Source organism: Melanotaenia boesemani, chromosome 6 (genome assembly GCF_017639745.1).
Source record: "Melanotaenia boesemani isolate fMelBoe1 chromosome 6, fMelBoe1.pri, whole genome shotgun sequence".
In the NCBI taxonomy this organism is placed as follows: Eukaryota; Metazoa; Chordata; class Actinopteri; order Atheriniformes; family Melanotaeniidae; genus Melanotaenia; species Melanotaenia boesemani.
This window is the reverse complement of record NC_055687.1, coordinates 187,260-213,466: the sequence shown is the minus strand read 5'-3', so window position 1 is coordinate 213,466 and position 26,207 is coordinate 187,260. Positions and strand designations below refer to the sequence as shown.

Genomic DNA, 26,207 nt, shown 5'->3' with positions numbered 1-26,207 from the left:
TTATAAATTAAATGTTTGAATAAGAAACCTGCAGTGTTCACATGAACAAGTTACATTTGAACACAACACTGAACGTCAGAGGAAACTATTAGCCCAGCTGTGACATTCTACCCAGCATGCACTGCTCCAGCTCCGTCCATCTGACCCGTCAGCTCCCACCTGTCTCCATCTCGGAATCAGCTGACCATCAGTTGCCATGGCGACACAACCCAGCTTCACTAAACTGAAAATCTTGAACAGAACCTGAAGTAGCCTCGGTTCAGGTGAGATCACTTTGATCAGCAAGTATTGATTTAATGATCAGAGCTTCTGATTAAAAGTGTTTGTCAGAGATTGATCGACTGCATGTTCAGCAGTTATCAATATTATTGGTCAGAGATCAGCTGTGACGAAGTGAGGTTGCTGCTTCTGCCATCTTCAAGATCGGCCAGAGCTGCTCATCCAGTGGGGGGGCGTCGGCCTCGTTGGTGATGAGCCAATCAAATTTAACCCCACTGTCCAGCCCACACTCCGACTCAGCATCATCCACACCTGAGAGACAGGTAAGCAGGTGAGTAACTGTTCAACCATCCACACCTCGGAGACGGACATGTGGTCCTACCTGCCGTGAAGCTCCACCCCCTCTGCTTCCTGGTCTCCTCTGAACACTGAACCCTGACGCTGCGGGTCTGTCGAGGAAACTCGGACACGAACCACTGAAGGTCAGACAGCCGCCGAGCATCACTCACCACCTGACCAATCAGAGGAGAGTCGCCGCCTGACCAGCTGAATGACAGGTCAACTTGTTGCCATGGAAACAGTGCTGTGGTTTTCAGTTCTGATGTGAACATACCCACACTGGTTGCTGGGCATCTCTGGTTGCCAGGCGACAGAAGAAGCCAGGATCGTGGTTCCGACGGGCTTCTCCCCAGGAGATCATGTCGGCACGGTACCGTTCCTTGTACGGACCGGGACCCAGCAGCTGTTCCAGGTCCAGACCATGTTCCTACAGGACAGAAAGAGCTCCGTGGTGTGTAACCATGACAACATGTGATGCTTCCAGCAGGTGTGGTCTTACCTTAGCATACTGTTGCTTCAGGGGTCCGGACAAACGCAGGATGGCGCAGACAGCGGAGCCCAAACTGCAGAAGAACAAACAGATTATGTAACATTCAACTAGCGATGGGTGCATGGAGGGCAGCTGGGAAGTCAGTATGACATTACAAAAGGTTCCTCTTCCTGTTCAAGACACCCTGTACCAGATGCAGCAAAGCAGCCCAGAACATAACAGAACCTCCTCCATGTTCCACAGTAGGGACGGTGTTCTTTTCTTCATATGCTTCGTTTTTCCGTCTGGAAACATAGAGATGATGTGTCTTGGTAAAAAGTTCCATCTTAGTCTCATCTGTCCATAGGACATTCTCCCAGAAGCTTTGTGGCTTGTCAACATGTAGTTTGTCTTTTTTATGGTTTGTTTTTAACAATGGTTCCTCCTTGGTCGTCTCCATTAAGTCCACTTTGGCTCAAACAAGGACGGATGCTGCGATCTGACACTGATGTTCCTTCAGCTTGAAGTTCACCTTTAATCTCTTTAGAAGTTTTTCTGGGCTCTTTTGTTACCGTTCGTATTATCCGTCTCTTTGGTTTGTCATCAGTTTTCCTCCTGCGGCCAGATTCAGGGAGGTTGGCTACAGTCCCATGGATCTTACATTTCTGAATAATATGTGCAGCTGTAGTTACAGGAACATCAAGCTGCTTGGAGATGGTCTTATAACCTTTACCTTTAACATGCTGGTCTATAATTTTCTTTCTAACCTCCTGAGACAACTCTTTCCTTTGCTTCCTCTGGTCCATGTTGAGTGTGGTACACACCATGTCACCAAACAGCAGTAGCAGTAGGCATGCAGCTGACACACCTCCAACATCTTATCAGCCGCATGTCGGTTGCATGTCGATAAGACGTTGGATGCGTGTTGGCTGCGTGTCGGTAAGACGTTGAATGCCTGTCGGTAAGACGTTGAATGTGTGTCGGCTGCGTGTCGGTAAGACGTTGGATGCATGTCGATAAGACGTTGAATGTGTGTCGGTAAGACGTTGGATGCGTGTCGGTAAGACGTTGGATGCGTGTTGGCTGCGTGTCGGTAAGACGTTGGATGCATGTCGGTAAGACGTTGGATGCGTGTCGGCTGCGTGTCGGTAAGACGTTGGATGCATGTCGATAAAGACGTTGAATGTGTGTCGATAAGACGTTGGATGCGTGTCGGTAAGACGTTGGATGCGTGTTGGCTGCGTGTCGGTCAGACGTTGGATGCGTGTCGGTAAGACGTTGGATGCGTGTCGGCTGCGTGTCGGTAAGACGTTGGATGCATGTCGATAAAGACGTTGAATGTGTGTCGATAAGACGTTGGATGCGTGTCGGTAAGACGTTGGATGCGTGTTGGCTGCGTGTCGGTAAGACGTTGGATGCGTGTCGGTTGCGTGTCGGTAAGACGTTGGATGCGTGTCGGTTGCGTGTCGGCTGCACTTCATTTATTAGTCTGGTCTTGCTGATACTTCTGCTGTACTATAACCATGGTTGACACACAGCACAAGCATAACAGAAGACCTAGTATCTGTTAGTAATGCAGCTAGAAACTCTTTTTTTTCTGGTATTATGGGATGGATTTCTTTGCCAACCTCCATAAAAATTCGAACATCACAGAGAAGTTTAAGAAGCAGGTCAGGCAGCTTTTATAGAACAAGGTGGGTGTTTGGTAAGGTGAGACGGGCTTTACTGCTGGGATTGTTTCTGAATGTAACGGAAGGTTTTACATCCTCCATCCATGTCCAACCAAGAACCACCCTGGAACCAGCTTCATGCGCCAGCATGTTTTCCTCTGGAATGTCTTTTTATCCTCTGGTTCCAGAAATTAATCAATTAATCAATCAGACTGGACTGATAAGAGGTACCGATGGGACCATTAAGAAGTTTTGATTTTTTGGTCGTGTTCTTCCTCATGAAGCTCCGTTCAGGACCCAGAACCTGGACCAGATGTTCTGACGTCTCCAGAGGTCAGGGATGATTTGAGGTGTAGTGTGATTACTGAGGCGTAGTGTGATTACTAAGGTGTAGTGTGATTACTGAGGTGTAGTGTGATTACTGAGGTGTAGTGTGATTACTGAGGTGTAGTGAGATTACCGAGGTGTAGTGTGATTACTGAGGCGTAGTGTGATTACTAAGGTGTAGTGAGATTACCGAGGTGTAGTGTGATTACTAAGGTGTAGTGTGATTACTGAGGTGTAGTGTGATTACTGAGGTGTAGTGTGATTACTAAGGTGTAGTGAGATTACCGAGGTGTAGTGTGATTACTGAGGCGTAGTGTGATTACTAAGGTGTAGTGAGATTACCGAGGTGTAGTGTGATTACCGAGGTGTAGTGAGATTACCGAGGTGTACTGTGATTACCGAGGTGTAGTGTGATTACCGAGGTGTAGTGTGATTACCGAGGTGTAGTGAGATTACCGAGGTGTAGTGTGATTACCGAGGTGTAGTGTGATTACCGAGGTGTAGTGTGATTACCGAGGTGTAGTGAGATTACCGAGGTGTAGTGTGATTACCGAGGTGTAGTGAGATTACCGAGGTGTAGTGTGATTACCGAGGTGTAGTGAGATTACCGAGGTGTAGTGAGATTACCGAGGTGTAGTGAGATTACAGTGGTGTAGTGAGATTACCGAGGTGTAGTGAGATTACCGAGGTGTAGTGTGATTACCGAGGTGTAGTGAGATTACCGAGGTGTAGTGTGATTACCGAGGTGTAGTGTGATTACAGTGGTGTAGTGAGATTACCGAGGTGTAGTGAGATTACAGAGGTGTAGTGTGATTACCGAGGTGTAGTGAGATTACCGAGGTGTAGTGTGATTACCGAGGTGTAGTGTGATTACCGAGGTGTAGTGTGATTACAGTGGTGTAGTGTGATTACCGAGGTGTAGTGAGATTACCGAGGTGTAGTGAGATTACCGAGGTGTAGTGTGATTACCGAGGTGTAGTGTGATTACCGAGGTGTAGTGAGATTACCGAGGTGTAGTGAGATTACCGAGGTGTAGTGTGATTACCGAGGTGTAGTGTGATTACCGAGGTGTAGTGTGATTACAGTGGTGTAGTGAGATTACCGAGGTGTAGTGAGATTACAGAGGTGTAGTGTGATTACCGAGGTGTAGTGAGATTACCGAGGTGTAGTGTGATTACCGAGGTGTAGTGTGATTACCGAGGTGTAGTGTGATTACAGTGGTGTAGTGTGATTACCGAGGTGTAGTGAGATTACCGAGGTGTAGTGAGATTACCGAGGTGTAGTGTGATTACCGAGGTGTAGTGAGATTACCGAGGTGTAGTGTGATTACCGAGGTGTAGTGAGATTACCGAGGTGTAGTGTGATTACCGAGGTGTAGTGAGATTACCGAGGTGTAGTGAGATTACCGAGGTGTAGTGAGATTACAGTGGTGTAGTGAGATTACCGAGGTGTAGTGAGATTACCGAGGTGTAGTGTGATTACCGAGGTGTAGTGAGATTACCGAGGTGTAGTGTGATTACCGAGGTGTAGTGTGATTACAGTGGTGTAGTGAGATTACCGAGGTGTAGTGAGATTACAGAGGTGTAGTGTGATTACCGAGGTGTAGTGTGATTACCGAGGTGTAGTGTGATTACAGTGGTGTAGTGTGATTACCGAGGTGTAGTGAGATTACCGAGGTGTAGTGAGATTACCGAGGTGTAGTGTGATTACCGAGGTGTAGTGAGATTACCGAGGTGTAGTGTGATTACCGAGGTGTAGTGTGATTACCGAGGTGTAGTGTGATTACAGTGGTGTAGTGAGATTACCGAGGTGTAGTGAGATTACAGAGGTGTAGTGTGATTACCGAGGTGTAGTGAGATTACCGAGGTGTAGTGTGATTACCGAGGTGTAGTGTGATTACCGAGGTGTAGTGTGATTACAGTGGTGTAGTGTGATTACCGAGGTGTAGTGAGATTACCGAGGTGTAGTGAGATTACCGAGGTGTAGTGTGATTACCGAGGTGTAGTGTGATTACCGAGGTGTAGTGAGATTACCGAGGTGTAGTGTGATTACCGAGGTGTAGTGAGATTACCGAGGTGTAGTGTGATTACCGAGGTGTAGTGTGATTACCGAGGTGTAGTGTGATTACCGAGGTGTAGTGAGATTACCGAGGTGTAGTGTGATTACCGAGGTGTAGTGAGATTACCGAGGTGTAGTGTGATTACCGAGGTGTAGTGAGATTACCGAGGTGTAGTGAGATTACAGTGGTGTAGTGAGATTACCGAGGTGTAGTGAGATTACCGAGGTGTAGTGTGATTACCGAGGTGTAGTGAGATTACCGAGGTGTAGTGTGATTACCGAGGTGTAGTGTGATTACAGTGGTGTAGTGAGATTACCGAGGTGTAGTGAGATTACAGAGGTGTAGTGTGATTACCGAGGTGTAGTGTGATTACCGAGGTGTAGTGTGATTACAGTGGTGTAGTGTGATTACCGAGGTGTAGTGAGATTACCGAGGTGTAGTGAGATTACCGAGGTGTAGTGTGATTACCGAGGTGTAGTGAGATTACCGAGGTGTAGTGAGATTACCGAGGTGTAGTGTGATTACCGAGGTGTAGTGTGATTACCGAGGTGTAGTGTGATTACAGTGGTGTAGTGAGATTACCGAGGTGTAGTGAGATTACAGAGGTGTAGTGTGATTACCGAGGTGTAGTGAGATTACCGAGGTGTAGTGTGATTACCGAGGTGTAGTGTGATTACCGAGGTGTAGTGTGATTACAGTGGTGTAGTGTGATTACCGAGGTGTAGTGAGATTACCGAGGTGTAGTGAGATTACCGAGGTGTAGTGTGATTACCGAGGTGTAGTGTGATTACCGAGGTGTAGTGAGATTACCGAGGTGTAGTGTGATTACCGAGGTGTAGTGAGATTACCGAGGTGTAGTGTGATTACCGAGGTGTAGTGTGATTACCGAGGTGTAGTGAGATTACCGAGGTGTAGTGTGATTACAGTGGTGTAGTGTGATTACCGAGGTGTAGTGAGATTACCGAGGTGTAGTGTGATTACCGAGGTGTAGTGTGATTACCGAGGTGTAGTGAGATTACCGAGGTGTAGTGTGATTACCGAGGTGTAGTGTGATTACCGAGGTGTAGTGTGATTACCGAGGTGTAGTGAGATTACCGAGGTGTAGTGTGATTACCGAGGTGTAGTGAGATTACCGAGGTGTAGTGAGATTACTGTGTAATTGTGTTTCAGTGGAACTTCTTTTCCGGGCCAGCCTTCGTTCGTCTGTCTCTCACCTGTCCTCCAGGTGGAAACGTCTCTGATTCGCTGCTTTCCTTCATGGAAACGTTTAAATCTTCATCTTTTTCTGTTTTGTGATTAAATGTCACTTTTATGTCCAACATGTTACAGACATTGAAGTGAATAATAAATTATAAGTAGGTTATAAATATTAATATAATAAAATCATGTTGTCTGTAAGCGTTGGTATCCTGACTACTGACTGGCCCTGAACACCTCGTGCTGCGTTCAGGGCCCTCTGCTTGTTTCCAGGTTGAAGCTCCAGAAGTTTCTCTTAGATTTTTTAAGCTCTGGTGTTTTAACAAACCAAACTTTGAACACCTTATTGATGAAGCACGTGCACCATAAACACAATGTTATGAGCGCGCTAACTGGGGAATGATGGCCGCCAGTGCGGACGTTCGATACCCAGCTGTTATTACAGGGCTCTATGTAGACCACGTCCTAGGAGCCCTGGACCAGTGGCGTCAGAGCAACAGAAAATCAATAACCTCTTAATAAGTTAATCAACAAAAATAAAAAGAGGATAAACCAGATCAATAAGTTTATCCTGGTCTTACCGGTCCAGGATCAGGTCCGTGACGTAGTCTTTGCCGGACTTCCTCTTCCCGCTGAAGACCAGAATCAGTTCGGGTCCAGAGGATCGATCCATGTTGTCAGAGGGATCACAGCTGATCGATCAGATCGAACCGGTTCCGTGACTGGTTGAACAGACGGAGGTTCGATGCCGGGCTGATCGTGTTTATAGACGAGACGGAAACACGTGACCATCGTCAGATCTGGACTGAACCAATCTGCGATGACACCCCTCCCGGTTGGTTTTTCCGCTCTGACGTCACAGAGCAAGATGGCGGCGGTCTGGCGATCAGCGGAGGTTCTGAGAGGGAAAGAGTCCTCCTTGGTTCTGCGGGTGAGAAACAACACACACACACACACACACACACAGCGTGCGCTCGCGCGTTTGGTTTTCAGCTAAAACAAGTTCATTATAAGGTGATGACGTCAAGCCGCGTGCATTTAGGCCTTGCTTTAGGACCGCTGTCAGCAGCGCTTCGGTCTTGCAGCAGACCCGGATCCGATCTGATGTCAGCAGGGAGCTTCCAGGTGAGGAATGACGTCACAGGAACCAGGACGTACTCAGTTCTACATTTACAGTAGTTCCAGGTGGTCTATGAAGCCCGGTAGAACATCGGCTGAAGGTTTGATCCCTCCAGAGATCTAACAGGAGGACTCGCCTGAACACCTGAAGCAGCAGACCTACAGACCGTGGTCCTGGGTGAAACTGGATGATGAAGGATGGATGAGGTAGAATCCGGTCATTATGGCTGCCGGTGCACACGAGTCACGCTTCAGATAAACGACATGACCTGGAAAATTTCTTAATAACGAGGATGTGATAATTACTTCATCCAGAGCATCGACTAGAAAATTAAGCTTTCATCCTGCATGTTACAGACACGGTGGAGAAGTTCACCCTCACTAAACATGACTCAACAACTTTTACTGGAGAAGAAATTCCAGCATCATTTTAACATATTTGTGGGAGCACATTTCCAATAATCACATGTCTCTATATTTTCTGCAGATATAATGAAACGTGGGTAAAGTCTGATTATGTGACTTTTATTACGCTGCATTTTCAAAGCCAAGCTTCAGATTCCTGCGAGAGATTACGACGACGCCACCTTTCACCACAACAATCCGATATTCTTTAGAAGGAGGTTTTAACTTGAATCCATATTTATTCATACATTTGATGGGATTATAAATTCTCTATTTGCACGTTTCACTTTTGGTTGACAACAAACATAAAATGAGGTTCGTTTCCACCAAGTTTATCACAACCACATTAGGGCTGCATGATATATCGGTATTAATATTGTATCGGTCTGATGTTAGTCATTTTTAACATATCGCATCGGTACGATGTTAGTCATTTTTAACATATCGTATTGGTCCGATGTTAGTCATTTTTAACATATCGCATCGGTCCGATGTTGGTCATTTTTAACATATCGCATCGGTACGATGTTGGTCATTTTTAACATATCGCATCGGTCCGATGTTGGTCATTTTTAACATATCGCATCGGTCCGATGTTGGTCATTTTTAACATATCGTATCGGTATGATGCTGGTCATTTTTAACATATCGTATAGGTCCGATGTTGGTCATTTTTAACATATCGTATCGGTCCGATGTTGGTCATTTTTAACATATCATATCGGTCTGATGTTAGTCATTTTTAACATATCGTATCGGGCAGATGAGCAAAACTGGGCCGATATTTATTTTCTTGTGTTGGGAGGAGGAGGGGTTTGGCCATGCAGCCATGTTGGATATGTTGGGATGTAACGGAAGCATGAAGCGGTGTCAGCTGTGTGCTCCTTTTTTATCGTATCAAAAGAAGATACTCGAAAAGCATGCAAGGACGAGGCTGCGTCAAGTCATCCACATTCAATGAAGCTCACGCATGATGGCGGTTGCTGGGCCGCACGCTTCTGAGAAAAATATGAATCTTCTTTTTTTTGCTTAGAATTGAGTTCACGATTCTCTGGCACGATTTTTTTCACAAAATGTATTTTTTTCACAGAACTTTAACAAAACAAGAAAAATACATTAATAATGTCGTTCAGGTAGAGCAGGGGGTCAGACCGATACACACCGTGGGCCAGAAAGAGAAACCTGGAGCTCCGGACCGGTTCAGTGTTTATTAAAACCTTTTAAAATCACCGTATTGCACACGTTGAACCTGGAACTAACAAAGCCGGTTAGTTCTTCTCTATAAAACAAACATTAATCATTAAAGAAATCAATTAGAAATCTGTTGCATTGATTTCTGATGGCTCTATGTGCATTTTTTTCCAGAGTTTTCAACTGAAAACATTTTCTACAGGAAAAAAAAACAAAAATTATTTCCTAATTGGAGAAAATCAAATACCGTTATAGCAAAAAAATTAAGCTGCACTGAACGTCAGTTTTCTACAGGAATATATTACATTTATAAATATATTACACACACACACACACACGAGAATATCATGAAAAAGTTGATTTATTTCATTAATTCCATTCAAAAATTGAAACTTATAAAATGTCAACATTCATTCCTCAGAGACTGACATATTTAAATGTTTATTTCTTTGAATTTTGATGATTATAACTGACAACAAATGAAAACCCCAAATTCAATATCTGAAAAAATTAAAACATTAGTTGAGACCGATACAAAAAAAGGATTTATAGTAATGTTTTCTTACTAAAAAGTATGAACACGTAAAGTATGAACACGTAAAGTATGACACGTAAAGTATGAACACGTAAAGTATGACAGGTAAAGTATGACACGTAAAGTATGAACCGGTAAAGTATGACACGTAAAGTATGAACATGTAAAGTATGAAGACGTAACATATGACACGAAAAGTATGAACACGTAAAGTATGACATGTAAAGTATGAACATGTAATGTATGACACGTAAAGTATGAACACGTAAAGTATGAACATGAAAAGTATGAACACGTAAAGTATGAACACGTAAAGTATGACACGTAAAGTATGAACATGAAAAGTATGAACACGTAAAGTATGAACATGTAAAGTATGAAGACGTAACATATGACACGCAAAGTATGAACACGTAAAGTATGACACATAAAGTATGAACACGTAAAGTATGAAAACGTAACATATGACACGTAAAGTATGAACACGTAAAGTATGAACACATAAAGTATGACACGTAAAGTATGAACACGTAAAGTATGAACACGAAAAGTATGAACACGTGAAGTATGAACATGTAAAGTATGAACACGTAAAGTATGACACGTAAAGTATGAACACGTAAAGTATGAACATGTAAAGTATGAACACGTAACGTATGACACGTAAAGTATGAACACGTAAAGTATGACACGTAAAGTATGAACATGTAAAGTATGAACATGAAAAGTATGAACATGAAAAGTATGAACATTTAAAGTATGAACATATAAAGTATGAACATGTAAAGTATGAACCTGAAAAGTATGAACATGAAAAGTATGAACATATAAAGTATGAACATGTAAAGTATGAACATGTACAGCACTCAGTACTTAGTCTGGGCTCCTTTAGCCTGAATTCCTGCAGCATGCGGCGTGGCATGGGGTCCATCAGTCTGTGGCTCTGCTCAGGTGTTATGAGCCCAGGTTGCTCTGATAGTGGCCTTTATCTCTTCTGTATCGTTGGGTCTGGCGTATCACATCTTCCTCTTCACAGTAGCCCATAGATGTTCTACGAGGTTCAGGTCAGGCCAGTTTGCTGGCCAGTTAAGAACAGGGATACCATGGTCCTTAAACCAGGTCCTGGTAGCTTTGGTGCTGTGTGCAGGTGAAAAGTCCTGCTGGAAAATTAAATCTGCTTCTCCATAAATTTGGTCAGCGGCAGGAAGCAGGAAGTGCTCTAAAACTTCCTGGTAGACGCTGCGTTGACCGTGGACCTAAGAAAACACAGTGGACCAACACCAGCAGATGACATGACGCCCAAACCATCACTGACTGGAAACTTTACTCTCCACCTCAACAACGTGGATTCTCTCCTCTCTTCCTCCAGACTCTGGGACCTTGATTTTCAAAGGTCATCAATATTTCCTTCATCAGAGAACATAACTTTGGACACTCAGCAGCAGCCCAGTCCTTTTTGTCTTTAGCCCAGGCGAGACGCTTCTGTCCCTTGTTCCAGAGTGGCTTGACATCAGGAAAGTGACAGCTGAAACCACGTCTGAAACCATTGGTGGAGGGACAAGGCAACAGCAGTGCTGCATTTAGGGACTCTTGAAAAAATTCAGGAGGAAATTGTTCATGATGCAGCTCGTGATATAAATGCTTTAGAATCGCTGAAATGAGATTACGTGTGAATCGAGATCATTTAACGGTTTATTGTGATGCCCTAGATGTGACGCCTATATACATATATATATATACATATATATATATATATATGTATATATATATTTATATATATTTATTAGTGCTGGGCAACGATTAAAATTTTTAATCGCATTGTTATGCGCAAAATGTCTCTTTCCTTTAAAAAAAGGCCTACAGCTATAAAAAAAAATACAGTAAGTTTTGGTTTACAAACACGACATCAGGGGTCTCCAACATTCAACTCTGGAGCTGCAAGTGTCTCTCTGGACCTTCCACAATGCCTCTAAATACGTGGCTAAAATATTTTTTTAAATCTATCTTTCTTGTCATTAGGTTGGAAACCATGGACTTTTTTTTCTTTCTTTTACAGCATTTTCCACAAATATCTACATTCCTTAGCAGAAAGTCTGTCTATCCTCTTTTTTTATGTTTTTCTTTATTTTAAAACCTTAAAAGTTGAAATTAAAAGTGTGGTTCTTCAAAAATAGCAAACATCCTATGGTGGCTCTTTATTAAAAGTATATATTAAGTTTCCTTTTTGAAAAGTCTGGTAACATCTGCGTCTCTAAAGTAGTTTTATTTAGCTGGCTGAGGGTAAAATGGCTCTTTGGATTGGAAAGGCTGCAGACCCCTGCACTAAACACATAAACAGGTTTGGCAGCAATTTTCAGATAAAATATTTCTTCATATAAAATCAAATGTTTATGAGAAAGAAGGATGAAATGTTCAGGATTTACTAACTAAAAGGTAAAAAGTCAGCTGGATGGATTTAAAGCTGTGAAGCTGCTTCCTTCTAAACACAGAAGGAACAATATGTGATGAATATCAGCATCAGGTGAACAGACAGAAAGCAGGATGAGAATCTCACAGCTTCTAGATGGTGAGGAGAGAGAAATATTCACAATATGCACAATAACTTCCATCCATGCACCTTCACTGCTTCATCATCCAGGTTTCTGGCCTATAATTTCTCTAAACTTTAATTTTCAGGGTTAACATCTGGTTTCCGGGTGTAGCGTCAGGTCTGTAGATGTAACTATAAACATGTGTGGTATCCACAGAAAGTCCAGAATCTCAGCTACCAGCTCAGTAAAACCATTTCTATCACCAACAAACACAGTAAAGACAACAAATGATTTAAAGAGCAGCTACACAAAGTCTGAAAAATATGTAAACACAAATGATGTCTCCCCGTGTCCACCCCACGGCATGAACACGAACAAACGGCTCCTCTACTGAAAGATCACATCTCACAGATTCCACAGCTTTAAGTTTCATCTCGCTACGACCAAGATTCACCGAACCAGAGGCAGAAGAAGACCCGATTTATGCTGCACGATGTTCTGTCCATCTGCATGTATTTTGACAAAGAGAAACGTCCGGTTCTTTTTTTCTGCTTCCTGTTCCAGACAGAAAACATCTCTTTATTTTAATAAACCTGCTCTCTCCCGATCACGTCAGACGCACCACTGCAGCAGGGAAGAGAGACATGGACGCCATGTTTCTGTCATCAAAGCCAGTGGCCAGAAAAAAAAAAAAAAAAAAAAAAAAACGCGATTAAAAAAATTAACGCCGTTAATTAAACGTTGCATTAATTAAGCGTTGCGTTAACGCGCGATTAACGCGTTAACGTTCCCAGCACTAATATTTATATACATATATTAGTGCTGTCAAGAGATTTAAAAAATGGAGAGATTAATTTATTTTGGTAGATCAAAAGATTGATATAACAAAAAAGTGGCTTTATAAAGTCATTTATTGTTTTTATTAGACGAACAGATGCAGTCCTAGAAATTTACATCCCAAGTGCTGCCTGCAATGTTTAGTTTCAACCAGTGGGGAGAATATTAACCCGAACATTATGATCTGAATCGGTCCAAACTTTTGTTTTTCTGTGTGCTGGGCTTCAGTCTTGCTTCCACAGGTCCTCAGGTCTTCGGTCTGGTTCAAGTTCACCGTCCAGGTTCTTCCCCACAGCTGAAGGTATGATGCTGCCAGCTGGAAGCTTCAACAACAGAGTGGCCTTCATCACAGGGGGTGGGACGGGTCTTGGCCGGGCCATGACCTCCATCCTGTCCCAACTTGGAGCCCAGTGTGTCATCGCCAGCAGGTCAGAGAAATAATGTGAACTTCACATGGACTATGGTTCTGGAAGATGTTTCAGCTCTCATGTGAAAGGTTCGAGTCCAGGTTAATCAGCTGTGGATAGGACAACTTGACTCATCACTGGGTCGGTCTGGAGTTCTGGGATTTTGTCGGTTAGTAGTGAAGAACCTAAAACCTCTTCCAAAACCAAAAGAAGTCCATTAATGACTACCCTGACCCATTTCTTAGATCTAGTCTCTAAGGCCTAGACTCTTAGATATAGACTCTGACATTCAGACTATTAGAACTAGACTCTAAGATCCAGACCATTAGTCTAGTCTCTATAGGCGCATTCAGACAGAGAAGTTCTAAGAACGCAGTTCTAATAAGTGTCCTAGTTCTAGGAACTACCGTGCCCAGGGGAACTGCTTCATGTTGCATTCGTACATGAGTTGGGGGCGGTAGCGGAGCCGATGAGACGCAACCGTCTGCGACCGTGACGCGTGACTTTTGCTTCACATAACAACAAAACAAAACCCGCGAAAAATAAGGAGAGTACAAAACAACACCAGCAAGCTAACATGGAGAAGGAAGCGATCACCGTGTTCATGCTCTGCTTGACGGAGACGTTACTGATGGACCATAAAATCAGGCGTCTCACGTCGAGGCTGGAAATGCACATAGAGTCCAGAGAGGAGGAATCCAGCGGCAGGCGGTATTTCTTTGTTTCATGGAGGAAGAAAGGCGAGCAGAGCGCCGCACCGAGGAGACGACGTGTAAGTTTAACTTATTGAACATGCGCTGATTGTATACGTGTCGTATGAGTAAACATGTCAGATGGTTTTCTACTGTCTGCAGTGAGCAGGTTACAAAAAGTAAATATTTGAGGCGGCAGGTTTATTGTAACTCGTGTTCTGTTTCAGACGTTGCTGCGACTCACTGAGCAACACTCCTCACTGTCCGGCTGAACCGGAGCAAAGCTGATGATGGTGGGAAAAGGTTGTTCTCAGTTTTACCGGTGAGCAGTGGATAGAGAATTTCTGTATGTCCAGGGAGACATTTCAGTCCATCTGTCATCGCCTGAAGCTGCACTGGAGAGGATGGACACAACCACCTGCTGCAGATACTGAAGGAGATGGAGAACAGCCTGGATGCTTTACCTCCTGCCTTCCAGCTAATCACTTCACACCTCTTCATAAAAAGCATCATGTTGTGGAAGTTCAACAGACGGAACATACATGTATACATGATGTACACATTTAAAGAGAAAATGTTCCATAGAAAATGCATCATGTGTTCAGTATAAAGATCTCATCAGCTGCTTTAAGCTTTGTGTGCTTCATGGAATCATCAGTAGAAGGTGGAGGAATCCGTCACTGGAGGCCTGGTTCTGACTGACTTATGGTCTAGAATTATGAGGACATAGTCACACAGAATTATTAGTATATGAAAGTAAAAATGTAGGAAGGGGTGGTGAAATGTTTACAGGTGTGGACTTTGTGTCCACAAGTATTTGATGCTGGACCTTCGTTAAACATGGTGAACTTCATCCTGTGATATGGTGCATTTTAAAAGTATAACTGTAATGTAACACACACCCCAGGATAAGACTTAAAATGTAGTGAGTAAAGATGGATTATTTAATATTTCATAGTGATTAATGGTTAATAACTACTTAATATTTTATTAGCTAACATTTCAGAGATGTGGCCAAACCACATCTGACAAAAACTGAAAACTTCAGACTCTTTACAAAGTTTATTTTTTATAGTGAACACAGCCGTGCAGAAAGAACTATTTACATGTGTGTATATGAAGATCTTAACTGATCAGATCTGTCCAACACACCCAGAGAGCCTCCATCACAGATCTCTGCTGGCTTCACCTCCGCCCGTCCAGCCGCTCGCTCTGTTCCTGGAAGACTTCAGGATGTTGAAGCTGCATCGCTTTTCTTCTGCTGTTCAGCATCTAACAGCTGGTCCTGCACAGCAGCCAGAAGAGTGTCGGCCCTTTTTCTATATCTGGGGAAAACAGGGAGGGTGGAGACAGATACTTAACACACAGCAACTATAATAAAATATTTTAAATTGTAATATAAAAACTCAACAAGATGCCTGTACACTGCAATAGGATGTCTTCTTACCAGGTCCAGGGTGGCAGAGGGTGCTGGCAGCTGGCTGGTGCTGTTGATGCTGGTTCTGGTTTAGTTGCTGAATAGATAAGCATTCTAGAATAAAAAAACAACTTATAAACAAGAATGATGCTAATAAAGCCAACCTTTCACTATAATATATAGTGTAAAATTCTCAACTGTCCAGGAGCGAACAAGTTAACAGCAGTCACTTCAAATGAAATAAAAAAAATAAGCTTAAGTTCCATTGAAATGACTGAGTCTGCTGTTACAATCAGTTCTGTGTGGCTCCATCAGTTCCCCCTTTTCCATTTAAACCAGTATCTGTATATAAGCATACATGCCCTGTTTACATTTGACTTTTGTTATCTCCGTTAAATCAAGAGCAGAGAGTTTTAAGAGCATTAAATCTGTTTTATTTACCTGATCGATGCAGCTGCTGGAGGCAGCAGGAGCATCCAGGATGCTGTTTGACTCCATCTCTGATGAAGTAAACATGGATCAGAACCATTTTATATACAAAAAAGATGGAAAACACGTGAAGTAGATCAGCTCAGTTATTTGGGTGGTATTTGAGAACAACTCTTAGGTCTATACTGAAGCTTTAATGCTTCTTGTCCTGTTTACTAACCTTCAAACTCCTCTGAGTATGCAGTGTTTTCACTGGGCGTAGCTACCAGTCACGAAACACCTACGTCATGAGGGTTCCTAAAGAACCCCGAAAAGACCCTGCCTCGGAGCAGGAGCTAAAATGGTTATGGCAATGCTCGAAAAAACGGCCTGGTTCCTGAAAAGTTTATAGTAACTGCAAAAGGTTCCTACAGTTGGAAAGGGGCTTAAGAGACCCTTACACTTATAATTTAAGATCCAGACTATTACATCAAGACTCTTAGATCCAGACTCTTATGTCTACACTCTAAGATCCAGGCTATTAGGTCTAGACTCCAAGGTCCAGACTCTTAGATTTATATTCTATGATCCAGATAGTTAGATTTAAAATCTACTATTCAGACTATTACATCTAGACTCTAATTTCCAGACTGTTTCATTCATACTCTACAATCCAGACTCTTACATTTATAATCTACGATTATATATATATATATATATATATATATATATATATATGTATATACTAGACTTTATATATATATGTATATTTAGTTTAGAAAAACTTTAAACTATTGCATCTAGATTCTAAGATCCAGACTTTTACATTTAGATTCTAATATCCAGACTATTAAGTGTAGACTCTAAGATCCAGACTCTTCCATTTAGACTCTAAGATCCAGAATATTGCATCTATACTCTAAGATCCAGACTCTTCCATTTAGACTCTAAGATCCAGACTATTATGTCTAGACTTTTAGATCAAGACTGTTATGTCTAGACTTTTACATCAAGACTGTTATGTCTAGACTTTAAGATCCAGGCTCTTACATTTAGACACTAAGATCCAGACTACTGCATCTAGACTCTAAGATCCAGATTATTACGTGTAGACTCTGAAATCCAGACTCTTCCATTTAGACTCTAAGATCCAGACTGTTACTTATAGACTTTTAGATCTGGACTGTTATGTCTAGACGTTAAGATTCAGACTCTTCCATTTAGACACTAAGATCCATAGTATTACGTCTAGACTTTAACATCCAGACTATTGCACCTAGACTCTAAGATCTAGACTCTTCCATTTAGACTCTGAGATCCAGACTATTATGTCTAGACTTTTAGATCCAGATTGTTATGTCTAGACTCTAAGATCCAGACTCTTCCATTTAGACTCTAAGATCCAGACTATTATGTCTAGACTCTAAGATCCAGACTATTATGTCTAGACTTTTAGATCAAGACTGTTATGTCTAGACTTTAAGATCCAGACTCTTACATTTAGACACTAAGATCCAGACTATTGCATCAAGACTCTAAGATCCAGACTATTAAGTGTAGACTTTTAGATCTAGATTGTTACGTTTAGACTCTAAGATCCAGACTGTTATGTTTACACTTTTAGATACAGACTGTTGACTCTACACTCTAAGAGCTAGACTATTACATCTAGACTTTTAGATTCAGATTATGTCTAGACTCTAAGATCCAGACTCTTCCATGTAGACTCTAAGATCCAGACTGTTGCATCTAGACTCTAAGATCCAGACTATTAAGTATAGACTCTAAGATCCAGACTGTTATGTCTACACTCTAAGATCCAGACTATACATCTAGACTCTAAGATCCAGACTATTACATCTAGACTCTAAGATCTAGACTATTATGTCTAGACTTTTAGATTTAGATTGTTACGTCTAGACACTAAGATCCAGTCCATTAGTCTAGACTCTAATATCCAGACCCTTACATTTATAATTTAGGATCCAGACTATTACGTCTATACTCTAACATCCAGACTATTGAACACTATTAAATGCTGCTTCTCTATGTTTCATCTGGATTCTGGTTTGGACTCTGGTCTGGATTCTGGTCTGGACTAGTTTACCAGAGTCTTTGGATCTCAGAGTTCTGCTGGGTTCATATTCTCTAAATGTATCACACATGTATTCTGGGCCTAAACCATTGTGGTATGTAAACAATCAGAAGGGTTCAAAATCTTTTCTGTAACTGACTGAAAACCAGTACAAACTGGAAACCAGTGTAAAGATTTAAAAACTGGTGTGATGTGTTCAGATCTCTTAGTCCTGGTTAAAACTCCAGCAACAGCGTTTTGGATGAGCTGCAGATGTTTACTGGGCTTACTGGGAAGTCCTGTTAAAGACCAGTATAGTAATCCAGTCTACTGGAGATGGATCATGGAGGACTTTTTACTGGTCTTTCTGGGAGACTAAACTTTTAATCCTGTCGATGTTTCTGAGCTGGTAAAAAACTTCTTAGTGAGGCTTTGATGTGGCTGAAAGTCAGGTCTGAGTTTATCAACACTCCAAGGTTACCAACATGGTCGCTGGTTTTAAGAGCCCGAGTCTCCAGGTGTTTGCCAATGCTGACCCTCTTCTCTTTCTGCCAAACAGAATAATCTCAGTTTAGTAGAAAATTCTCCTTCATCCAGGTGTTTATTTGCTCCAGACTCTGACACAGTAAGTCTGCTGGACTGCAGTCGTCTAGTGACAGAGACACATCAAGTTGTGTATCATCAGCATAACTGTGATCATTAATACTAAAGTTCTATAATATTTGACCTAAAGGGAGCAGATACAAGTTGAACAGAAGAGGTCCAAGGACTGACCCCTGGGGGTCTCCACAAGTCATGGCCACTCACTCAGATTCATAGCTGCCGATCGTAACTAAATAACTCCGGCCTTCTAAATAGGACCTGAACCAGTTAAGGACCGCTCCAGAAAGTCCAACCCAGTTTTCCAGCCTGTGCAACAGGATTCTGGGATCTATAGTACACGTCCCACAATGCACTGCCAGTGCGTTGGTGTGTAAATCACAGCCTGCGAACACATACCTTGCTTGTTCTCCAGCAGCGTGATGGAGCTCATCTTTGTCAACAACCCCCAAAATCTGGTCAAAGGAAAAATGGACTTAGAAAGCAGAGAATATGTTTGTGGATGTAAAGCTGTGTGTCTGTGTGGAGATGGTGAGGCTGGAATCAAAGGATACAGCATTAGAAGTTCCAGGACAGATACAAGCATCTGGACAGGAGACTAAGGCTCCACACGTAGAAAGGTTATTAACCCTTTAGCCGCCATAGGTTTAAAGCTTTTAAGGGAAACTGTGAAAAAAAAAATGCTGAAAATGAACCAGTTTTTGATGGTAGTAAAATTACTCATCTAATTTCATATTGCATATATCATATGGCACACATTAGATCCAGGCTCATAGATCCAGACTGTATTCTGGTTCAGGTCAAAAAACTACTCCTGTTGGTGGTTGGGGGTGTGATTATGGAGACCTCTAGATTATGTGAACCTTAAGATCTGTGTTTTAATATCAAATCCAGACTCTAAATCAGGTTTTGTCTGGAAATGCAGTCAGTGCCGGGAAAACGTGTATGAACACATTTCATTAATGAGTAGGACTTTGTGTTTTGTGGATCCATGGGTTAGGCCACCTCAGGGTTCTACAATCCTTTACAGAATCTCAGAACCCCCCAGGATGAGGCTCAGACATGGACTGAAGAGATGTTCAGAGTCATGAAATACTGTGGCCTTGGTGTTGTTCTCTGTCCGTAGAAAACCAGACTGGCTCTAGCACAGTCTTGAACCAAACCTGGAACCACTTTAGTGGAAAAGCAGTAACAGACCCAAATCCTAACTTCCTATTTGTTTGTTTTCCTCTTTCTTTTTCTTTTGTTCAGGAAGTTGGACGTCCTACAGAAAACAGCTGAAGAGATCAGCAGCCAGACTGGAAACAAGGTGACAAAAGGGAACCTGAAAGAACCAAGCTGGGTTGTCCCGGTCTGACAGCACGTTCCAGTCTGACAGAGTATGGCCCAGTTTGATGTGCCCCCTGTCTTTCCTCAGATCCATGCAGTTCAGTGTGACGTCAGAGACCCCCAGGCCATCTCTCAATGTGTTGACCAGATGGAGTCTCTGACTGGCCTTCCTGATGTAACTACACACTCATCTGACACACACCTAACACTCAACCAACACACACCAGACACACACCTGACACTCAAACAACACACACCTGACACACACCTCACACAACCAACACACACCTGTCACACACCCGTGTTTATGCAGGAACGTCCGACATGATCCAGGACCTTAAAGGTGCAGTGTGTAATAAAATTAGAAATCAATGACAGAAAATATAACCTATCATTAAAACTGTGTTTCTATTGGTCTCTAATGACTTTACTACAATAAATGTGTTTTTACTCTCTGAGAATGAAGCATTTCTATCTACTCGTTGTTGGTGTGCTCACCTGCCAGCATTTTTGCTCCTGTGTGCACCCAAAAATGTGTTTTCTGAGCTGTAAACATATGTTCATGAAATTTGTATTTTTTTAATTTCCTTTAAAAACGGGATTTTGTGGGTAAAAAAAATGGCTCATAGCGCCCCCTACAGGGTAAAACCAGGTTTTCTTTTTCACATGTGGAGCCGTACTGGTGCTTCTCAATGTCACGAGAAAATGTTAAAAACCACATAGCTCCTCCCTCCAGGTGCAGGTAGACAGGTCTTCACCTTGCAGGCAGAGAAAGCCACGCCCACCAATGTAAATGAAGAAATGTGAGCTTATCTTGTGTAGATCTGCTAGTTTCAGACTTCTATTCTTTCAGAGTTTCTGATGAAATCTTCCTGCGATGGGACGGATTTGTACTTCTGAGGGTGTAAAAGTAACACCGGACTTTATTCTTTACCTGCTGATCTTCATCTGGTGACAGACAGCAGCTCAAATCGTAGCAGCAGCAACTTCCAGCAGCTCTTCCTGCAGCTGCCACAACCTGCTGCGAGTCTCCACAGCTTTCCAGAGCTGCTGGAGCTGCTGACAGGCAGCTAACAGCGCTAACGGCTCACACTGATACGTTCAGGACCACCTGGTTCATGTGGAGCTGAGGAGATTCAGGAGGGAAAGTCTTCCTCATCAAAGACGCTCTGTGGCGTAGCTGCTTGGTGAATCTCGCTTTGCATCCTGCAAGTTAGCTGAGCTGCTGTCTGTCAATCATTCTTCCTGCGTGTCCCGCCCCGCCCACTCTCCGCCCCCTGATCACCACACATCCCACCCCAACCCTTGCAGTTTCTGGCATTTTTCAAATTCACCAGTGGGTCGAGTTACGCAGAAAGCAGGGGGTGGAGTTACACTTTAAAAGCGCCACAGAAGAAGACAGTACACATGCAGTTACTTGTAGTACAGTCATCTGTGTACCTGAGGCCACTGGATATGGACGTAGTTTGGCCACTGACAGCCACCATGCATTCACATCATGCTATACCTATATTTGGCTGGATAGCTCAGTTAACTGAGCATCAGTTTCCCGTGTGGAAGGCCAGAGTTCGATTCCCTCAGGGAACCAATGTTAACACCTATCCTACCAGTTGGCTCCTCAGGAAAGACCCTTAACCTTAACGCTACTGCCTGACCATGTCACTTTGGATAAAAGCTAAACGACTGTAATATAATATTTGCCATTACATGGGACTAATTCTACATTCTGGAGCTTGAAACCAGATTCTAACCTGAGCCTTTATATACAGTCTAGATCGCCAACACAAAATTCTCCTTTTGTACCAAGAAACATAACATTCTGTATTCTGATTTGTTCAGGTTATCATCAACAATGCGGCAGGAAACTTCATCTGTCCATCAGAACGCCTGACTCCGAACGGCTGGAGGAGCATCACGGACATCGTCCTAAACGGGACAGCATTCATCACTCTGGAGCTGGGAAAAAGACTGATCCAGAACCAGAAAGGTAAAGGTCCAGAACCAGAGAGGTTACAGGTCTAGAACCAGAGAGGTTACATGTCCAGAACCAGAGAGGTTACAGGTCCAGAACCAGAGGTTACAGGTCTAGAACCAGAGGTTACAGGTCTAGAACCATAGAGGTTATATGTCCAGAACCAGAGGTTACAGGTCTAGAACCATAGAGGTTATATGTCCAGAACCAGAGGTTACAGGTCTAGAACCAGAGGTTACAGGTCTAGAACCAGAGAGGTTACAGGTCTAGAACCAGAGAGGTTACATGTCCAGAACCAGAGAGGTTACAGGTCTAGAACCAGAGTTTACAGGTCCAGAACCAGAGAGGTTACAGGTCCAGAACCAGAGGCGACAGGTCTAGAACCAGAGAGGCTACAGGTCTAGAACCAGAGGTTACAGGTCTAGAACCATAGGGGTTACAGGTCCATAACCAGAGAGGTTACAGGTTCAGAACCAGAGAGGTTACAGGTCTAGAACCAGAGAGGTTACAGGTCCAGAACCAGAGAGGTTACAGGTCCAGAACCAGAGAGGTTACAAGTCCAGAACCAGAGAGGTTACAGGTCCAGAACCAGAAAGGTTACAGGTCAAGAACCAGAGACAACAGGCGGCCAAGATAGCCTTTTATCAGAACAAGATCCACAATGCTCCCAACACACGACATGTTCATGGTGTTTAACTCTCTTCTATCTCCACCACCTGCTCAGCCTCCCACTGTGCTGACTGCAGAAATGTTTGCTTCCTACTTCACTGAAAAGGTCGCTACCATCACTGAGCCTGACCAACTCAGCCTTAAACATCTGCAGCTCATCCAAAACGCTGCTGCTAGAGTTTTAACCAGGACTAAGAGATCTGAACACATCACACCAGTTATCAAATCTTTACACTGGTTTCCAGTCAGTCACAGAATAGATTTTAAAACCCTTCTGATTGTTTACATCCCAGAATGGTTTAGGCCCAGAGTACATCTGTTAAATGTTCAGAGAATATAAACCTAGCAGCAACTAGTCCAGACCAGAGTCCAGACCAGGGTCCAGACCAGAGTCCAGACTAAGCCTGGAGAAGCAGCATTTAGCTGTTATGCTGCAAACAAGTGGAACAAACTGCCAGTGGAGATTAAACTTTCCCTAAATGTAGACATTTTTAAATCCAGGTTAAAAACATTTCTTTTCTCATGCGCCTATGCATGAAATCTGCATGTTAACGTTTTAACTTATCTTGCTTTTAATCATTTTAATGTAATTTATTATTTTATTGTGATTATGTGTTGATGCCTTTTACTATTTTTAAATATCTGTAATACCTTTGTTTTATGTAAAGCACTTTGAATTGTCCTGTACATGAAATGTGCTATACTTCCTTGCTTTACCAAACCAACTACTGGTGCCTCACTCTGCTCTTTTTGCTCTCTAAATTTGGATGAAGTCTCTAAACTTTTAGATGATGATGATGTGTGACTAAAAAAAAGCCCCGCCTCTAGCACTACATGACAGCACCTGGGTCCACCTGGACTCCAGCAGTCTGACTACAGCTTAATGAGGGCGCCCCTCCTGTTTGGTTTCTGCTGGTGTTGTTCCTCTCAGATTTGGAGAAGATTTCTGCTACGTGACTGTAGAATAGAATAGAATAGAATCCCCCTGATCCCACATGTTTTCCTCATCTGACAACAAAGGGATCAACAACACTGGATCTTTTGGGCCAGTGTCCTGCAGGCTTTTGATGTTTATTTAGAAAGTGAAGAATCTTTTCAGGTGACGAAACATTCTTAGTAATTGGATGAATTATAGCTCCACGTTGCCCTGATGAGAATCTGGTCCTACATGCTGTTATATTATTTCTTTATTTTGATGATTTTCAGGATCCTCTTTTCTGGCCATCACCACCATCTACGCTGAGTCCGGTTCTGGTTTTGTAGTTCCGAGTGCATCAGCAAAGGCTGGAGTTGAGGCGCTCTACAAGTCAGTCAGATCTTTAATGATTACAGACTGGGCTACTTCTTTCTGGATGTGTGGTTACCATGGTAACAGCATTACTTATTGTTTCACAGGTCTCTGGCTGCAGAATGGGGTCGCTATGGCCACAGGTTCAACATTATCCAACCTGGACCAATCAAAACGAAGGTACTGCTCAAATGATTAAAGCAGATGGGTTTTAGTTCTTTGTTGTTGTTCTTTACCTGTTTGATTGTTTGTATGATTGTGGTATTCAGGGGGCCTTTAGTCGTCTAGATCCAACCGGAACCTTTGAGAAGTCCATGATCGATCGAATCCCAGCAGGCCGGCTTGGAACGTCAGCAGAACTTGCAAATCTGGCGGCTTACCTGAGCAGTGACTACGCCACTTGGATGTCTGGAGCCGTGAGTTCAGACTAATCCTAAACCATGGTTCTGGTTCACTTATGGACATTATTTCTGGTTCCCTTTGGACGTTATTTCTGGTTCCCCTGTGGACGTTAGTTCTGGTTCCCCTGTGGACCACAGTTGGGTCCATATGCAGTCCATGTTTTTTTCTCATTTGGAGTGCAGTTCAAGGTCACCTGCAGAACATGGTTCTGGTTTCCCTTTGGACCGCGGTCCTAATTCACCTGTTGACCATGGTTCTAGTTTACCTACAGACCATGATTCATGTTGTCCTGTGGACCATACTTTGGGTCCATCTGCGTACCATGGATCTGGTTTCCCTGTGGATTGTGAGTTGGGTTCCCCTGTAGAGCATGGTTCTAGTTTACCTGCGGACCACGGTTCTTGTTCCCTCGTGGACCCTGGTTTTAGTTCCCCTGTGGACCACAGTTTGGGTCCACCTGCAGACTATGGTTCTGGTTCAGTCTAGTTTGTGTGTGTGTCTTTTCAGGTGATCCGGTTTGATGGAGGAGAGTATGTCTCGATGGCAGGAGAGTTTAATGAACTTCGTAAAGTAAGTTTCCCTCTCATGTTTCTCTCTGAAACTGTTCTGACCCAACCTGCCCTGTGTTAGGACCTGGTCGGTTCAGAGCTCATTAACATGTTTGTGTTTTAGGTGACTCCAGATCAGTGGAAGATAATGGAGGCCATGATCAGAAGCACTAAAGGATCCTAACAACTCTCACATTGGACCACAACAGCCAATCAAATCACTGTGCTTTGGACTCCTCTCCCTGATTTCAGAATGACTGATGATTGCCATTATGTCATATTTTAAAAAATGATTGATCAGCCAGCTCAACAGGAATCACTGTTATGTTGTAGCTTGTGGGCCTGTCATGTCACTGTCTGCACATGCTCTGTGTAAATGAAGACGTTTAATAATAAAAAAGAATGCTGGGGTGGAGAAGTTTTTAGCAGATCCCAGCTCCATTGTCACCCAAGATGGGCAGTCACGTCAATTATTAAAATATGACCAAAAAAGCAGCTGTCTAAGCAGGGAAACCCAGATTTCCCTCTCCCCGGCCACATTCACCAGCTCATCCAGAGGGATCCCGATGCGTTCCCACGCCAGCTGAGAGATATAGTCCGTCCAGCGTGTCCTGGGTCTTCCTCGGGGCCTCTTTCCAGTGGGACATGCCCGGAACACCTCACCAGGGAGGCGTCCAGGAGGCATCCTAACCAGATGCCCGAGCCACCTCATCTGGCTCCTCTTGATGTGAAGGAGCAGCGACTCTACTCTGATCCCCTCCCGGATCACCGAGCTTCTCACCCTATCTCTAAGGGAGAGCCCGGCCACCCAGCAGAGAAAACTCATTTCGGTCGCTTGTATTCGCCATCTCGTTCTTTCGGTCACTACCCACAGCTCGTGGCCATAGGTGAGGGTAGGAACGTAGCTCAACCGGTAAATCGAGAGCTTTGCCTTTTGGCTCAGCTCCTTCTTCACCACGACAGACCGATGCAGAGTCCGCATCACTGCAGACGCCGCACCGATCCGCCTGTCCATCTCCCGCTCCATCCTTCCCTCACTCGTGACCAAGACCCCGAGATACGTGAACTCCTCCACTTGGGGCAAGACCCTATAGCAGACCCAGAGAGAGCACTCCACCCTTTTCCAACTGAGGACCATGGTCTCGGATTTGGAGGTGCTGATTCTCATCCCAGCCGCTTCACACTCGACTGTGAATCGCTCCAGTGAGAGCTGAAGTTCACGGCCCGATAAAGCCAACAGAACCACATCATCCGCAAAGAGCAGAGACCCAATCCTGAGGCCACCGAACCGGATCCCCTCAACACCTCGGCTGCACCTAGAAATTTAACAGAATCAGAGACAAAGGGCAGCCTTGGCGGAGTCCAACCCTCACCGGAAACTATTCGGATTTATTGCTGGCAATGCGGACCAAGCTCTGACACCGGTCGTCAGGGACCTTATGGCCACAGCTCCAGTTGGCCACCTCATAACTCTGTGTAATTCCACAGCTGCCCCTGCGACCC

At 43.4% G+C, this 26,207-nt stretch overlaps 2 protein-coding genes and 1 long non-coding RNA gene across 6 annotated transcripts; 2 read left to right on the top strand and 1 right to left on the bottom strand.

The window, feature by feature from the left end:
- Positions 1–254: 254 nt before the first annotated feature.
- Positions 255–7,076, bottom strand: pmvk (phosphomevalonate kinase). Its single transcript, XM_041988587.1, has 5 exons — positions 6,862–7,076; positions 1,058–1,121; positions 833–985; positions 602–731; positions 255–531 (listed from the first exon to the last, which is right to left on the bottom strand). The coding sequence occupies exons 1-5, from the start codon at positions 6,951–6,953 to the stop codon at positions 380–382; spliced, it is 591 nt and encodes a 196-aa protein (XP_041844521.1). The 5' UTR covers positions 6,954–7,076; the 3' UTR covers positions 255–379.
- A 24-nt stretch (positions 7,077–7,100) lies between these two features.
- Positions 7,101–25,014, top strand: decr1 (2,4-dienoyl CoA reductase 1, mitochondrial). The gene is made up of 10 exons (XM_041988584.1): positions 7,101–7,211; positions 13,127–13,326; positions 19,748–19,805; positions 19,914–20,000; positions 21,665–21,812; positions 23,673–23,772; positions 23,862–23,934; positions 24,024–24,170; positions 24,664–24,726; positions 24,829–25,014. The coding sequence occupies exons 1-10, from the start codon at positions 7,101–7,103 to the stop codon at positions 24,886–24,888; spliced, it is 1,047 nt and encodes a 348-aa protein (XP_041844518.1). The 3' UTR covers positions 24,889–25,014.
- On the top strand, positions 21,814–22,442 carry LOC121642096. Of its 4 annotated transcripts, none has more exons than XR_006010837.1 (3): positions 21,814–21,880; positions 22,078–22,107; positions 22,240–22,442. It is a non-coding gene; the product is annotated as an uncharacterized LOC121642096 (long non-coding RNA). The 4 variants fall into 4 exon arrangements; XR_006010836.1 differs by having other exon boundaries at positions 21,820–21,901; positions 22,076–22,107; XR_006010834.1 differs by having other exon boundaries at positions 21,820–21,901; positions 22,030–22,100; positions 22,256–22,442.
- Positions 25,015–26,207: the final 1,193 nt, after the last annotated feature.

Coding starts and splice junctions, on each gene's coding strand:
- pmvk (XM_041988587.1), bottom strand. CDS start 6,953: ATGGATCGATCCTCTGGACCCGAACTGATTCTGGTCTTCAGCGGGAAG. Junction 1,122..6,861: donor ACGGACCTGATCCTGGACCG/GTAAGACCAGGA, acceptor GTTCTTCTGCAG/TTTGGGCTCCGCTGTCTGCG. Junction 732..832: donor ATGCCCAGCAACCAGTGTGG/GTATGTTCACAT, acceptor CTGATTGGTCAG/GTGGTGAGTGATGCTCGGCG.
- decr1 (XM_041988584.1), top strand. CDS start 7,101: ATGACACCCCTCCCGGTTGGTTTTTCCGCTCTGACGTCACAGAGCAAG. Junction 19,806..19,913: donor GCAGCCAGACTGGAAACAAG/GTGACAAAAGGG, acceptor GTCTTTCCTCAG/ATCCATGCAGTTCAGTGTGA. Junction 21,813..23,672: donor ACTGATCCAGAACCAGAAAG/GTAAAGGTCCAG, acceptor GATGATTTTCAG/GATCCTCTTTTCTGGCCATC.